Source organism: Choloepus didactylus, chromosome X, assembly GCF_015220235.1.
Source record: "Choloepus didactylus isolate mChoDid1 chromosome X, mChoDid1.pri, whole genome shotgun sequence".
Classification (NCBI taxonomy): Eukaryota; Metazoa; Chordata; class Mammalia; order Pilosa; family Megalonychidae; genus Choloepus; species Choloepus didactylus.
The window spans coordinates 116,183,175-116,201,047 of NC_051334.1; the positions used below are offsets into that span (position 1 = coordinate 116,183,175).

Consider the following 17,873-nt stretch of genomic DNA (forward strand, 5'->3'; position numbering starts at 1 on the left):
AGAACCGTATTCCTTAATCTCCAACATTCTCCACAGCCAAACCCCTTTCCTAGTTCCTTGTCCTCCACACACCACTGTTTATCCCTCTTTCCTCAAACTCGCATGGCCCTTTGCTGTACATATCTTAAACCTCTACCTATATTAAAGGTTAGCACTACGTCTAAAACATCTTCAAATCCCTCACCACACTTGGCATAACACTTGAATGATTGTACTCTACCCCTGAACAGTCTACCATCTAATAAAACTAGTTAGGAGGAGCTGTAGCTCTGAATAAATTTGGAAAAGCAAACCCATCCTAGCCTTACTTCCTCTCCCCCCCCCAACGGGGAAGCAAATTTGCCACATGAGGGAATCTTCCAAATTTAAGTTTATACATCTTATTAGGGCCAAAAGCGCTAAAGCAAACATTTCATATAAGAATTTTAAAACATAAGAAGAATCTTTTGGTTTCCTAGAGCTCCACTACAAAATCGGGGGAGGGGGAGGGAAATAATGCCTCTGAGACAAGTTCAAAATCGGGATAAGGAAGGTTCTAGCTTTCAAGGCGCCACCTTTCAAAAGATCCATGGATTGATTTTGAGCCATCCGAAATCCACTAACAAGCGTACCGGAAATGGAAGGGGTTAAACTTTTGCGGATGGATGGAAACAGCAGAGCCGGTAAAACTCAAGGGTGTGGGTCTGGGTTTTGCAGGGTACAGCTGGGGAGCGGGGAGAAGGGAGGAGGTGGGGAAGGGAGGGATCGCTATAGCCAGAAGATGAATAGAGAAAAAGAGAGTAAAATGCCGGTCGAGAGGAAAATCGGAGGGCAGGGGTGAAATAGGGGGGGAGGGGGCAGGGAAGGCGAGGCCAGTGAAGGAGCCCCGGAATGAACGCAGATCTCAGAAAGGTGGGGGAGGAGGCGAATGGGAGCGCAGACCCCGGGCGGGTGCCCAGAATGCGGTGGGGGGTGGGGGAGTGGGGGTGGGGAACCCGGCGTTCTCCGACTCAAGGCCGGGGTGTGAGAATCCAGCCCTGCCTTCAGTGGCGGCTCGTACCTGTTGGTGTGGAAGCGGTGAAGCGGATCGGTGCGATGACAGGAGGAGAGCTGGCAACCGAAGTCGCTGATGTCCAGGCAGCCTGGCTCCTCGCTCAGGCAGGTGCCCAGCCCGCGAGGGGGTCCCAGGAGCGGGAAGGGTTCTTCAGGGGTTAGAAACTTCTCATACGAAGTGGTGGCCGACGTCTCGTCGGACATGGTTGGAGATAGCCGGGCTCGGGCTCCCTCTCGGGCCTCGGGCTGCTCCCGCGCTCGCCCCTGCCCCCACTCTAACCTGTCCGCTGTCGTCGCCGCCGCCGTCGCCGCGCCGGGGTGTGCCGGCTGCAGCTCACTGGCAGGCTAAGCGCCGCGACCCCCAGCGGCCCGGGAAGTGCGGGGCCGCGCGAAGAGGCTGCTCGAGGCCACAGTGGCCGACCGGCCACCCAGTCAACGCCTCGATGGCCTCTGCAGTCGTCCCGGTCGCCGCCGCCACCCGGCCCAGCCCAGTCAGCTCAGCGCCACCGCCGCCCCGCCCGCCCACTGCGCTCGCCGCTCCCGACTGCTGCAGTCCGCCCCGCGCCCGCCTGGAGGGGAAAGGCGGCGGGCGGCCGCTCCCCGTGCCCCCTGCTGGAGCGGAGGAGGAACTGAACCCTGTGCCCGCCCCGGCCCGCCGCTCCCCGCCCTCCACTCCCGGAATCAGGGATTCCGGGTACTCCAACCTCCCCCTCCGCTTTCCATCCGCTCCCAATTACTAAGCGGCAAACCGAAGCCGTGAGAGAAGGGACTTGGCCAAGGTCACACTACGGATGGGTGAGAAAGGTTCCAGATGTCCTGGTTCCCAGCGCACTAGATCACCCTGAATCAATTCAACAAGTATCTATTAAGCTCCTGCAGTTGTGTGTGCCCAGCTCTGTGTGATAAGTTATAGGGGAGATGGGCTAAGTAGGAGGCAAAAAAAAAAAGTCCCTTCCTCATCCTTGATTTCCTAATCCCAAGAATCCCATGCTGAAGCCACCAGGCTACTTAGAGCTGCCAGACACGTAGTGTTCTTTTGTGCTCTGTGCTTTGGCTTCCGTTATGCTTTCTGCTTGAAATGCCCTACCATTTCTCCCCTGCTAATCTTTAAAGCGCCAGTTTAAACGTTACCTCTTCTGTGAAGCCTTTCTTGAATCTCAAACAAGAGTTAGGCACTCCTATCAATGCCCCCATAGAAATTATATTACCACACTAAGCTTGTTCAACTTAAATGAACTTACTCACTAGGTGCCACATACTGTCCTCTCCTCCTATCTCTTCTCTTTTCTTTGCACTCTAGACAAGCGGTTCCCCAGATCTTGATGAGAAAAATTGAAAAAAAAATATCTGGAGGAAAGCACACGATTGCCAACTTCCTATTTTGCCAAATGAAGGCAAATTTTAAAACAACTATTATTTGCATGATGTATACAACCTACTCTCAAATGTTTAGAAAATAGGTAGATAGACAGATGGATAAAATGATGCAGAACATGTAGCAAAATGTTAAAAGTTGGTGGATCTGGGTAGCTGGGTGGGGGGTATATTGGAGTTCTCTGTGTGGGTTTTGTAATATTTTTGCAACTGTCCTGTAAGTTTGAAATTATTTCAAAATAAAAGGTATAAGAACAAAAAATCACTATTTTTATAAAAGGAATCACATTTCTACATAAAAAATGATAGGGCACTGGAGGGCAGTGTGATGGTTCCACAGGAAGCTAAGTATGGGGTTGCCATATCGTCCTGCAACCCCGTCATTGGGTATATACTTGGAAGATCTGAGAACAGGGACACGAATGGACATTTGCACAGTGGGGTTCATGGTGTAAGTATTCACGATTTGCGGCGGATGGAGGTGGCCTAAGGGTACATCAACTGATGAACAGAATGGCGAACTGTGGTGTATACATACAATGGAATATTGAGTGGCTACAAGAAGGAATGAAGTTGTGAGGTATGCAACTAGGTGAATAGACCTTGAGGACAGTATGTTGAGTGAAAAAACCAGAAATGAAAAGACAAACATTGCGATGCCTCAATAATATGGACTAACTCTAATGTGCAAACTCTGAGAATTGAATCTGAGAGCATAGATTATCAGAGAAAAGCTTATGGTAAAGATTCCTAGAGTGTGCGCTCTTACCACAATTACATCTATTCCTGAGTTGTAATGGCTATTTCTAAATTCTGAGATGCTGAGCTCTTTGTGTATAACCTGGTTGGTCCTAGAACTTCGGGTATCTGTGTGACACCTGAGACTCAGAGCCAGAGTTTGGCAGCTATGAATGTCAGCATTACCCCAAACAGCAAATGTTAAAGAGGCTGAAAAAGAGATCGGACTTTGATTAGAGATGTGAACGAAATGGACTTGTTTAGGACTAAGGAAAATCAGACTAAAAGGTAAAGGACAATATTGACTGTGTTTTAAAACTTCAACTTCTGTGTGAGACCAAAGGAAGAGATATTTATTCAGTGCAAAATCTATATTTTCTGTAGCACACTATATAATTTAACTTGTAGGGTCAGTTTATTCAAACACCATAATTTCATGGAACTTTGAATAGGGAGTGAAATCTGGTTGGTTTGTGCAGGTTCGTGTGAAGCCCTGATACATCTCAGAGTAATTTGTGCAGAAAATAAAAATGTATTTGCAAAGCCCCCTTGAAGATCTGGGGAAAAATGTAGAAATATTAAACTTCCCCACCTGGGGAATTATTGATATTCTCACAAGCATTGGGGACTACCAATTTAGAAGGACAAGCCCTCGATCTTGGGGCTTGCCCTTATGAAGCTTGTTACTGCAAAGGAGAGGCTAAGCCTACTTATAATTCTGCCTAAGAGTCACCCCCAGAGAACCTCTTTTGTTGCTTAGATGTGGCCTCTCTCTCTTTAAGCCAACTCTGCAGGTAAACTTACTGCTCTACCTCCTATATGGGACATGACTCCCAGGGGTGTAAATCTCCCTGGCAAGGTGTGACATGACTCCCGGCGATGAGCCTGGACCTGGCATCGTGGGATTGAAAAAGCCTTCTTGGACCAAAAGGGGGAAGAGAAATGAAACAAAATAAAGATTCAGTGGCTGAGAGATTTCAAATGGAGTCGAGAGGAAATTCTGGAGGTTATTCTTATGTGTTATATAGATATCCCTCTTTAGTTTTTAGTGTGTTGGAATAGCTAGAAGGAAATACCTGAAACTGTTGAACTGCAATCCAGATCCTTGATTCTTGAAGTTGATCATATAACTGTATAGCTTACATGGTGTGACCGTGTGATTGTGAAAACCTTGTGGCTCACACTCCCTTTATCCAGTGTATGGACAGATGAGTAGAAAAATGGGGAGAAAGAGTAAATGAATAATAGGGAGGGATGGGGGCATGGGATGTTTTGGGTGTTCTTTTTTACTTTAATTTTTATTCTTACTTTTTTGGGGGGTAATGAAAATGCTCAAAAATTGATTTTGGTGATAAATGTACAACTATATAATGGTACTGTGAACAATTGATTTTTACACTTTGGATGATTGTATGATATGTGAATATAAAAAATGATAGGGCATAATCTCTCAATTAAAATAAAGCAATTCTTTACATTAAATATATTTACCTTTATGGAAAAACTTATCACATTGAACCTCGAGGGAAGCATAGAAATAAAGTAGGTGGAAAGGAGGGTGGAAGGTATTCCAGGAGAAAGACAGCAGGAGGAAGAGAAGGAGAAAGAGGGCAGGAGAAGTGGGGAGTTGTCACACAAACAGGCCCACTCAACCTTAAACTCTATGCTTTGCCCTACCAATGCAACTCTTCTTGAGGAAAACAATTCTTCAACCACTCCTTTTAAATTTATATATTGTCTTGCTTCATTTACTTGGTGACCTATTGAGCATGCCTTCTTTTATTTAGATTGCAAGAAAGTAGGTTGCATTGTGAATGTAGCTTTCAAAATCAGTTTACAAGTTTAAACTGGGTGACCAATTTAGAAATCAGTGGAAGTGTGGGTAGTGATGGTTTGACTTATGGTCCCTAATGCCTCACAGTCCCAACGGTCTAGGGCTAGTGATGCTGAATGGGCTGTAGTTTAGTCCCCACAAATAAGATACTTGATTGTCCAAATGAAACAGGAGTCAAGGGTTGCATAATAATGTAGATACTCAGGTAAAAGCACCAGAAACTATTGATAAGAAGCTAACCAAAGAGTCTAATTAAACATATGTATTTTTACATATATTATAATTGGCAAGTGTTTTTCAAATTGGAGTCTGATGACACAGTCTGCATGTTTTCTACAAGTATGTTCTACCTTTCCATTTCATTTTAAGCATAATCTGGAACAGAGGGATGACCACATTTTAACTAACTGCTGCCACATAATTTAGGACCTGTGTTTGAGTTTGTTTTAACAAACAAGTTGGCACAAGGTAATACCACTTTAATTGTCATGAGCTAGTGAGAAAATAAACAAGGTGAATCTCATACTTTATAGCTTCCTATACAAAAGAAGGTTTTGCAGTAGTTTGAATAGAGGAAAGTGATAGGAATGTGGCGTCTTCAACAAGACACACAGTATTATGAGCACTATTGAAGGGCAAGAGCACAGGCTGGGCAGTCAGTAGCATGTTCATGTTTCTAAGGGCAGTTTTGTTTCGGTAAACATGTATCACATTAAATTAACATAGTTTTTTGTTTTGTTTCATGTTCAATTTGTAAATTTGCTTTGGTGTTAAGTTTGTATAAGAGTGTTTTTGTTTCCTAGGCTGCTCAAGCAAATACCATGAAATAGGTCAACTTAAAACAATGGGAATTTTTTAGCTTATGGTTTTGAGGCTAAAAGAAAGTCCAAATCAAGGCGTCATCAAGGCAATGCTTTTGTCGGAAATAAAGTGGTACCTATAAGGGAATAAACGCTCTCTCAGTTCTGGAGGAGAAAAGAATTTATTTACGATCTTGCAAGATGGGGCGTCCAGCCAAACACGCGGAAGGCTGGCGCCCCAGAGGAAGAGAATGGCGATGTTTAAATCTCCTACTCCTAATTCGCAAGTCCCTCCCCTGTTTCCCCATTGACTGGGTACTACAGAGGTTACAGCCTATCCGAGAACACTAACTAATTCATCTTTTGAGATTTTAATTTGTACAGCCAATCCCAGAGAGCCAACTAGCTCATTATTGAGATTTTGAACTGATTAGCCAATGCCCCCCCAAATTTTTATTTTTTTGCTGTGAGTTCCCGCCTCTGATACTACCTCATGTCTCTTTACATCAGGCAGATTCTCTCTTCTCTTTGTCTGGGGCTTGTTTAAACTGGTTTTGCCTCCATTTCCCTTATTCCATGCTGTCTCTATGTGAAAACGAAACTTATTCCTTTCTTACAGATTCCCTCCTCTTTTATTTTTTTAAACACTTTTAGTTTTCACATTTTAGATTCTCAAATTTGCTAAGGGCTTTTTTACATTCCTCATCATAGGGATCTTTCTTATTTTTGATTCTAGTGGTTTTGATGGCTTTTTGAACTAGCCTTTGAGCACACGGGATTATGTAGCACCCAGCTGTTATAAACATTTTGGCTGGAATGATAAGGAAAATTAAAATAGATGTTGCAATTCCTTTCCATTTCTCGAACCAATTTTCCAACCATTCTATGACTGGGTTGTTAACGCTAGAATTCTTTTCTAGTTTCTGAAATAAGGCTGTTAAGCCTTGTAGGGCTTTGATGATAGTTCCATTAGGTGCGGTATTATTGGGGATGAATGTGCGACAATTTCCCCCAACTATAGCACAGACGCCTCCTTTTTCAGCTAGCATCATGTCTAGGGCCATTCTGTTTTCCCATGCCATTCGGCTAGTGGCATCTAACTGTTCTGCTATTTCTTTAATGACATTCCTGGTATAGTTGATAAATTTTAGCTGATGATTGACATTTTTATTGATGGTGACCCACCAGAATAAGGACAATTTAAATTTTGCAGCTAATTGATTTTTAGCTTTAAACTCATTAGGAACTTTCTGGGGAACCCCTATACTATCTACAAACATTTTTTATTGAAGGAACTAGGTACACTTTGTACATTTTTCTTTTCTCCTTTGCCTTGGGTTGGTACTTTATTACTTTCAAATGCCAGGGTAAATGAGATAGCCTATTGAACCAGAGCACAGGTTCCTCCCCACCTTTCAGGTAGTGTTGGCCAGAGGATGCCCTTCCCACAGTACCACCAGAGGTCTGCTCGGGGTATAGTTAGGCTGGAGAAGTTGCCAGTACTATCCTTGCTCACATTCCACACCTGTGTACACAAAGCCATGGTACCAAGATCCTGGAGCCCTTCTTCCCATCTGGAGAGACAGGCAGAGTGGTTTCCAGGACCAAGGTGAGACGCTGGTATGGCTTTGACACTTCCCTCCTGGACTGGAGGGAAAAGGGAGGACAACGTACTACAACTTTCACCAGGAGTAGCATTTTGAAAGAGGAGTGTTATACATTTAAACTCCCTTTCATGCTTTTTCATCCCCAAGGGGAAGGGCATAATCTGAACAGTGGGTTGTTTGGTTGTACAAGCATAACAGTCACTTCTGTTTAGACTCTGGATGGTATGTTTGCCCCATTCTACCCAGGCATTTGTATTTCCATAACCTGTCTCTATTTCTGTGGTTTGCTTTAAGTCTTTGGTCTTAAGTATTCTAATGACCTTGGGGTCAATTTGTACTGGAGAGTTAAATTCCAGCCAAGTTTCCCTTAATGGTTTTTCCTCCAACCTGGGTAAGACCCATCCCTCATACTGTGTGGTCCACCAAGCAGTGTTCGAAGAATAACAAGGGTTAGGTGTCTCATAAGTTATACTCTCAAATGTTCGCCCCCCAACAATCTTGCTTTCTATTTGAACAGTCTGCTTACATAAATGCTTATATTCCTCCCTCAGTTGTTGCTGATGTTTTAGATTTTTACAGCTCATTACTTGACAAACATCAAATTGTACAGTTTGAGACTTTAAGCCTTTGACTACACTTATAACCAGCTTAGCAGAACCTGTTACTCCTTGAATATAGAACATTATGATCAGCATAAGCAATTTCATCATTAAGCTATACACAGAGCACAATGCAAACATAGGGTTTAATCCAGCCCTTTCTCCCTTCTAATATGTTCCTTTAACTGTTGCCTATTTAAAGTGATCCTTAGGGGATCTGAGGTAGGAGTCACTTTCCAGGATTCAGGTTGAGTTGCTGGATACTTATCGTCTGGTTCAGGCACCGGTCCCTTCACTTGTGTGTAATGAGTCCAGCCTCTTTCTGCCATTCGGACTGCCGTCTCAGTTGTCAGCAAGACTTGATAGGGTCCTTCCCAGATCGGTTGAAGTCTGGATTCTTTCCACGACTGGATCAGAACCCAGCTGCCAGGCTGATGTCGATGGGCAGCAAATTCAAGAGGCGGGGTCTGAGCCAGCAGTCCACGGTGCCTGAGAGATGATAAAGTAGAAGACAAGGCCAGTATATAATTCTTAAGAAAAAGATCCTTTGTGTCTAGGGAGGGGAGCTCTCCAGTCCTCCTGGGGAAAGGCAAACCAAAAACCAAAGGCCTACACCTTGTAATTGCCTAAGTACTAAATTACACATGGCTTGCACCCCTCTAATGACTCCCCTAGTGTAAAACTGCTAATACCTGCTTTAGGTACAGACACAACTTACCAACATTTCAGGCTAGAACAATTAGACTAAAGGACAACAATAATTTACAATAACCTAAGATTAATGAACATAAAAAGGCTTACCACTCTTAAATGCTAACTTAAAATTCAGTTTTTAGTACACCTAGTTTAGTGATGCTTGAATATACGTGATTCACATATATGCATACCCTGAACATACACACAAGTTTTGCTGTTAGATGAGTAAAAACCCACTCTCCAGGGAGAGGAGGACAAGCCTTGGTGTGTAGTATTTGACAATATATGTGGTGTCTTTATTCCTATTAGACTTAATGTTAAGATAGCAACCTGGCATTACCAAATGGAGACCTGGGAAGAGATATGAACCATTCACTGTTCTAAGTTTGTTTAATTCAGCTTTAGTGAACCTTAAACCCTTTTATAGGAACATTTACTTGCACTTTGAGTATGGACCTTTTGCTTTTGCCCAAAATATATCAGAAAAATTATTCTGCTTTTTACAAGAATACACAGTCTCATATATCTGGAATACAGACACATATAACTTATATACACACTCATAACCATACGAAACAGACATACATTCCCATTTACAAGCATGTATAGCCAATACACTACTGTTACACATACATAGAAAACTTTTACACAGTTTTTCTCACTTTTTTTCATTTTTCACACTATTGTGAAACTGCACACAATTGCCCAGCTTTAGAGTACACACAAACTAGTATACGCTATAAAGACACAAAGAAATAGCTTCAGTTTACTATAGATGAGTAAAAAAAAAAAAAAAAAAAAAATTTTTGCCAAGTTTTAAATTACACACTGACAAACTTTAACAGTTTGAAAGACTCCTACGTAATTATATTACATGCTTTTATTACATACAAATACAACTATCCCACATTCCTGTGTAAACATACAACTTAAACTCCCATTAGATTCATGAAGTTTTAACTCTCAGAATGCATCCAAATACAGTCCTAAAAAATGTGCATTTAACTTTCTATATACCCTGATACACACATTAAGGGACTTTAAATGTAGCTTCCACATGCCTTAGACTTAATTACACAGCACACTAAAATATGTAAATGTATTTATTAATACCTGTTTAGCCCCACATAAGTATATGAATAGAGAATCACACAAACCCCATGCTACAAATTTCCTTCCTCCTTTTTTTTTTTTTTTTTTTAAACTGCTCCAATTACTTCTCTATCTCACTTTTGTCTGTTTCCTCCCTGGCTTGTTGACTCTCTGAATATTTCCTCTAATGGCTTATTCAGCCATTCATCGATTTTTGGATCTTCTCTGAATATTAGGCTAAAATTCCTTTATATAGCTGACCTTTTAAAGTCTGAGTTATTAACAGAATGACATTGTATTCTTGGGGCTTGAGGGAGTGGGAGTCCAACCCTTTTCAGAGGCTTTTGTGGCAGCCCTTTTCTTTTCAAAGTCTGGGGTGATGTTGGGGAGATTACCTTTTTGGCCCCACCCTTCTTAAACATCGGGGTGCCACCCAGACTCTGCCTCTTCGGGGTAAAGGCTCTACCTAACAGTGGGGTGGCAGCCAGGCTTTTCCCATTCCCCTGGGAATGTGCTCCACCCTCTGGGTCCTGAGGCGGCAAAACTTTTCTAGAGCATTGAGGCGGAAGGCCCACCCTCAACCCCCAGGGCAAACTCACCCTTTTCATGCATGTGGGCCACTCCACTCTCCCAGCCTGAGACCACTTGACTTCAAACCTCAACTTTCATCGTTCTTTGGGGATATGGGTACAGCCAATTTTATTTTAGGTGGATGCAGTCTCTCTCTTTCTCTCATAGCCGCCCTCTTTCCCATTTCCCTTTCTTCTCCCAAGAAAGGGATATTTACATAAACCAGATTTTAAGAATCAAGTTAATTGTTATTCAGCTAGCCTTGCTAGGCTTTTTATTAATGATTCTTACCTTCCTTTCTTTAAGAGCCTTTAGAAACAGAAACTTTTGGAAATCTCTCCATTTTTTTTTTTTTTTTAACTTTTGGTGGGTTGTAATTACTGGAGCAGTCAGCATTAACTGGCTCTCCAATTGCCTGGGGGCATAGACTGCTTCCACCAAAACCTCAGGCTTTAATGGTTCCCGCCCCAGTGGGGGAGGGGAAACCATAAGGTGGGGGAATGCTTATCCCAGGTTTTAGTTTCTTTTTTCCCTGCAGCCACCACATGGCACAGTTCAATTCTGCCTTGGAAAAAGGTTTATTTTTATTAACATGACACACGAGGTCAGCACAAAGCCAACTCTTATCTGCCTTATATTTTGGCCAGAATATATTTGGCAGCAAAATGCTTTTTTTTTTTTTTTTTGTCTAAACATAACAATGATACTTGATCATTTTCTTTTACCCTTTCCCTTGGTCCAATTACTTTTAGCCCAATGTTTTAACATGTTTCCCAATGGATTATTTAGAGGAATGTTCCCCGGGGACCCTAAAGGTACCCCCTTCCCTTTATTCCCGGCCGGCTGACTGCCTCTATTCCCCATTCTGAGTCTTGCCTGAGCATCTTTCCCTTAGGATCAGCTTTAGGCTCATCAGAATGTCCCCATTCTGAGTCTTGTTTGGGCATCTTTCCCTCAGGATCAGCCCCAGACTTTCAGAATGCTTTAACCACCAAGGTAATATAATATTTCTTTCCTTACCTTGGTCCGTGCACGGAGTTGCCTGGTTAACCAGAGGCAGGCCTTTTCTTTTCCCCCTTTTCTCATCCACAACCGGCAGATCCAAGCATCTGGTCTCGGGCCCTTTAGCTGCCGGAGATGGGCCCCCAATGGCGGAGTCCGAGACCGCTCAATCAGCGGGGCGCGCCTTCCCTTTGTCCACCTCGGGGGTCCCCCTCCGAAGCTTTGGATCCCGGACGAGCCCCCAAGTTGTCGGAAATAAAGTGGTACCTATAAGGGAATAAACGCTCTCTCAGTTCTGGAGGAGAAAAGAATTTATTTACGATCTTGCAAGATGGGGCGTCCAGCCAAACACGCGGAAGGCTGGCGCCCCAGAGGAAGAGAATGGCGATGTTTAAATCTCCTACTCCTAATTCGCAAGTCCCTCCCCTGTTTCCCCATTGACTGGGTACTACAGAGGTTACAGCCTATCCGAGAACACTAACTAATTCATCTTTTGAGATTTTAATTTGTACAGCCAATCCCAGAGAGCCAACTAGCTCATTATTGAGATTTTGAACTGATTAGCCAATGCCCCCCCAAATTTTTATTTTTTTGCTGTGAGTTCCCGCCTCTGATACTACCTCATGTCTCTTTACATCAGGCAGATTCTCTCTTCTCTTTGTCTGGGGCTTGTTTAAACTGGTTTTGCCTCCATTTCCCTTATTCCATGCTGTCTCTATGTGAAAACGAAACTTATTCCTTTCTTACACTTTCTCCCCAAAGACTGTGGTGTGGTAGGGCTGGCTGCCTGTGATCCTGAGGTGGCTAGCGTTTCACACGGCAAGGCACATGGCAGCGTCTCCTGGTCTCTCCCTTCTCTTCTGGGTTCAGCTTCTTGCTTCCTGTGGCTTTCTCTCTCTGTCTGAATTTCATTCGTTTACAAAGGACTCCAGTAAAAGGATTAAGACCCATCCTGATTGAGGTGGGACACACCATAACTGAAGTAACCTCATCTAAAGATCCTACTTACAATGGGTTCAAAACCACAGGAATGGATTAAATTTAAGAACATGCTTTTCTGTGGTACATACAGCTTCAAACCATAACAAAATGCTTCAAGAACATGTAGCGTTTATACTGAGTTTTATGTTTCTTTACATTTAAGACAGATCTTTCTAAAAAGATTTTAGGTAGATGATTAAGTCTGAAAGAATGTTTTTCCTTTAAAAGAGGACCCTCCACATATATTTCATTTGAGAAACACTGATACAGATACTGACAGCAGTTTACTGGAGTCCTTTGTAAATGAGTGTGTGCACTGTGTGTGGGAACCCAGGGCCCAGGCCTTTCCCTAAGATTCTGTGAAACTTAAGCATGCAGCAGCCTGTGTGACCAGGGCAGTTAATCAAAATGTAACCGGCCTCCCTCAGAGGGAGGGAGCACACAGATAGTCAATTCTCCGTCCTGTGACGTATTAACTAAACTTTCCAAGGTCCACCGGTTCCCAGAACCGAGATTGTTAGTTACTCCCTTCCTAGCATGTAGCTAATCTAAATGTTACAAGACGCATTTCTCTCACACCCGCTGGAATGTCTTTGTTTCATGCCCTATAACCGGCCCTGCTGACTCCTGCTTAACCGCTGAGAGCTTCTCCTACTCTGAACTGCCTCCTTCAAAGTTGTTTGATTTCTCCTGTACATAAGTTCCCCAGAATAAAGTTCATATCTCAGACTGTGCCTGGTGCTTTCTTCTGTCTTTTGGCTGGACACACTCTGGCGGGCCAGGACACTGTGTATCAAGTTTACTTAAATGTATGGTAATAATGCATTAAAACATCTTTACCAAGTTTATAAGCATTAAGAATGGATGACGGTGTGTGCATCCTATCTTCTTGCCCCCTTCAGTTTGCTTGGTTTGTCCCTCGGGAGCACCTAGTCTGAATGGATTTACCCAATTTGTCCCTCCCTTCCTTTCTCCACCACCATCTTTTTAATTTCTGTTTCACGACTACATGGATGGAGTAGTTCCCTGTCTTCTCTGACGGTCTGGGCCTGGGAGAAAATCCTAGGATTGTCTGCCTTCTTCAGAAAGCTGGTGAGCTGCAGGAGGGCTGTGGAGAGATTGAATGGGTTTGAGAATTATAAATCACCCTTTTACATTTTGTTTTCTGTTGGTTAGAAATACACTGGACTTGACCCAATGATCTATGATCTAACTTTTGTAATTTTTCTGTGTGATGGATGGGTGTAAAAAAATTATATATATATATATAGTTTGCACCCCAAACCCCAAACATCACCAACACAATCTGTTGATAAGACAAAGCTGAGTTTAGATAAGGGATATCACCAATTCCACAAAACTTTGGCAGTGTCTCAGGGTGGGAGTGGGAGTGTGGGGCAGGATAAAGACAGGATTTATTAAGAATTGGAAGTTTGGTTTAAGGTGAGTCTTATAATGTAAGGACTTGATTAGCATTACTTTAAAAATCGTGATACAACAGCCCAGGATTAGTGGAAACAGCAAGGTGAGGATTTTGAGGGAAGAATTCAAAGAATGTTAGGGGGGCTAACTGTGGATGCTTTCCATTGAAGAGTTCAGGAATCTTTCAGGAAATTCCTGTAAGGAACAATCAAACCATTTTCAAGGGCAGGGGAGTCCTAGAAAAGTAAAGAAATGCTAATGAAGACAGTGCAACAGCAAGTCATATAAATGTAGATAGTGAAGTGTGGTTTCAGTTCTCAGTGTCCGGACTGAGTGTGGGAGTAGGCAATTTGATTCTTAGTCCCTCCTTGTGGTGATTCTTTAACCTAAAATGAAGGATAGACCATTAATATCTGAGGGTATGATCATTTCTGATCTTCACTGTTGTTTGAAGTGTCACCATCATTCATCAAGTTTCCATCTATGGTTGTTTCAACTTCCAAGCAACCTCTGTTAAGTGTCAGGTTTTCCTTCTCTTTCTGCTGTATGACAATTTACTGGATCATTTTATGTGACAGTGGCTGTGCAGCAGCATTTAAGACTCTGGAGATCACAATTCTGAATACCGCAAAACAGACAAATACTGAAAGAAGTATTATGATCATTGTTTGTAGTCCACTTCTCAGCCAGGAGTCAAGAGCGCCCATATTAAACCAAGAGAATAGATCCCATCCCCAATCTAAACAGACCCGTCTTGCCAAACTACTAAGTTTTCTGATTTCTTTGTTTATTTTCTGTATCCTTTTAGTAATATTAATAATTTCACAGAAATCTGCAGGAATGTTAAGTACAACATTCTTCTAAAACAGCCCACATTCTCCCTCAAGAAGCCAATCTTACATCTAAGGCAGCTCTATTCTGAACTGCTGCCTGACCAATTTCATGAACTTCTTAGGCAAGTTCTGTAGCCTTAGTGGCTGTATTAATTTCCTGAGACTTCCGTAACAAATTACCACAAACTTGGTGGCTTAAAATGACAAGTTTTTAAATATTGTACTGCACAACACAAACAGCGGACCCTATGTTAAACCATGGACTATAGTTAATAGTACAATTATAAAAAGGTGCTTTCTTCTGTTTTAACAAATGTTCCATACCAATGCAAGATGTTAATAATAGGGAGGTATATGGGAATCTTGTATTTTTCATGATTGTTCTGTAAACCCACAATTCCTCTGATAAAAAAAAAGACAAATTTATTCTCTCACAGTTCTGGGAGACTAGAAGTTTGAAATCCAAAAGGACCACACTCCCCTGCATGGGCTCTAGGGAAGAATTTGTTTCTTGCCTCTTTCAGCTTCTGGTGGCTGCCTCTCATTGCTTAGCTTGTGGTTGCATCACTCCAATCTCTGCTTCCTTCCTCATATCAACTTCTCCTCTATGTGTCTGTCAAATTTTTCTGTTACTTACTCTTATAAGAACACTTGTCATTAGATTAAGTACCCACATGGATAATCCAGGATATGGTCCTTAACCTAATCACATCTTTTGCCATATAAGGTAGCATTCACAAGTTCTAAGGATTAGGACATGAGCATATCTTTTTTTTTGGGGGGGGGGTGTCACCATTCCACCCACTATTGTGGCATAGTCTAAATTGTTTTTTTTTTTTTAATTAAATTCAGTTTTATTGAAATACATTCACACACCATACAATCATCCATGATATACAATCCACTGTCCACAGTATGATAACATAGTTATGCGTTCATCACCACAATCTATCTCTGAACATTTTCCTTACATCAGAAAGAACCAGAACAAGAATAAAAAATAAAAGTGAAAAAAAAACACCCAAATCATCCCCCCATCCCACCCCATTTGTCCTTTAGTTTTTATCCCCATTCCTCCACTCATCCATACACTAGATAAAGGGGGTGTGATCCACAAGGTCTTCACAATCACCCTGTCACCCCTTGTAATCTACATTATTATATAATTGTCTTCAGGAGTCCAGACTGCTGGGTTGGAGTTTGGTAGTTTCAGGTATTTACTTCTAGCTATTCCAATACATTAAAGCCTAAGAGGTGTTATCTATATAGTGCATAAGAATGTCCACCAGAGTGACCTCTCGACTCCATTTGGAATCTCTCAGCCACTGAAACTATTTCTTCTCATTTTGCATCCCCCTTTTGGTCAAGAAGATACTCTCAGTCCCACGATGCCGGGTCCACATTCATCCCTGGGAGTCATACTCTGCGTTGCCAGGGAGATTTACACCCCTGGGAGTCGGGTCCCACGTAGGGGGGTCTAAATTGTTTTTTAATCTCCAAACCATAGCATGTAGGATTTCCTCTACTTATTGGGCCTCCTATAAAGCATGAAATGAAGAGGGCCAAAGAGAGAAGAAAGAAACCCAGAATTCTCCTAGAATAGTTAGGGTTTCAGTTCTTGAATCAGGGCCTATTTTTTCTTCTTTATTGACTTGAATTATCTACTGATCCCTTTTTTTCCTAAAGGACAAACCAGTGGGCCAAAGTGGACCATAGGCGATATCAGAGACAATTCCAGTAATAAAGCCAGTTCACAAAGTGTTAAACAAAATATCGTTAAGGATAATGATTAATCCTATTTTCAGTGAAGACAGTGAATGTTACATCTAATTTACAAAAAAAGGATGGTGCTTGCTTCAGCAGCATGTATACTAAAATTGGAAAGATATAGAGAAGATTAGTATGGCCCCTGTGCAAGGATGACATGCAAATTCATGAAGCATTCCATATTTTTAAAAAAATGGATGGACACAATTTTTATAAAGGAAAAATTTCTTGAGATAAAACATTTAATAAACCAGAGACATAATGCACATAATATACCAGCATATACCAAAGCACACAGGAAGATTATACCTAGAGAATATCAAGAATGTCAAGTAAAGAGATTCAGTAAGCCTGGAGCAGGTTCTAAACATCTGTATTTTAATAAAATTTTATACATAAGTCTGCTGTGCATCTTCAATGGAAAACCACTGGCCTAGAAGATACTGGATTCAAATTAAGAAGTAAGGTTGTGGCCAAGTAACATTTAAAATAACTGGAAGTATGACTGATAACACTATACTGTTTTGCCTAATAGTCTAAGACAAAGCACCACCAGAATTCTGATAAATAAAAACACTGTGGAAAGTGAGGGCACTGAGAAATCTCTAGATAATTTCCATATAGCATACAATTTCTGTAATATTTATGTTAATAACATTTTGCCAATACACCTATAATCTAGAGAATGCTGAGCATCTCTTTTGATGTGATACCTCTTCCCATGCAACTCTTCAATAGTCACATATCAATTAAATTCTATTACCTCTTTTTTTGGAAGGTGAAAGAATAAGTCTTTGAGATTTTTCAGGGGCCCTACGGAAAATCTCAAAGATAGTTTTAGGTGCAAAAGTTATCCTGAAAGTTATTTTATTTCATGATGCATTTTGGATTCAGTCTTAGGAAGGAAAAAACATCAAAAGTTGTCAGGAAATTCCCAAGTTATGTTGTGAATGTAATTGACACCACTGAATTGTATAATTGAAAGTGGTTAAAATGGGAAATTTTAGGTTGTATGTATGTTACTAGAATAAAAACTTTTTTAAAGTCTAAGGAACTGTACAACACAAAGAGTGAACCCTACAGTAAACTGTGGACAATAGTTAATAGTATAATTATATACAATTCATTGATTGTAACCAAGTTACCACACTAATGTGAAATGTTAATAATAGGGAAAACCATTTGTCTGAGGTGGGGGTATATGGGAATTCCGTACTATCTGCATGATTTTTCTGTAAAGCTACCCAACTGCTCTAACAAAAAAGAAAAAATTCTATGAGTTCAGAGTCTATCTTGTTATAAGAAAATGGGGTCTTTGAACAGATATTTTAAAATAGAATAGAGTAGAATAAATTAAATTGAGACCCGAAGACATGGAAATGAAAGACTTTCTACAGGGAGGAGCAGCATGAGCCAAAAGCATGGAAATAATTAAGAACAGGGTGTATTCAGTAAGCAAGTTATACCAGACATGATAAACCTGGGACTACAAGGGGAATGGGACAAGAGAAATGAAACCCTTTCAA

General features: G+C 41.6%; 1 protein-coding gene and 1 non-coding gene across 2 annotated transcripts in view; one reads left to right on the forward strand and one right to left on the reverse strand.

Moving 5' to 3' along the window:
- FAM199X (family with sequence similarity 199, X-linked) overlaps positions 1–1,531 on the reverse strand; it is a 29,815-nt gene extending 28,284 nt beyond the window's left edge. Inside the window, exon 1 of the mRNA XM_037821943.1 lies at positions 1,040–1,531. Coding sequence (XP_037677871.1) covers positions 1,040–1,236 — 197 coding nt within the window. The 5' untranslated portion in view covers positions 1,237–1,531. The remainder of the gene's footprint in view (positions 1–1,039) is intronic.
- A 14,896-nt stretch (positions 1,532–16,427) lies between these two features.
- Positions 16,428–16,534, forward strand: LOC119523929. Its single transcript, XR_005214730.1, has one exon. It is a non-coding gene; the product is annotated as a U6 spliceosomal RNA (small nuclear RNA).
- Positions 16,535–17,873: the final 1,339 nt, after the last annotated feature.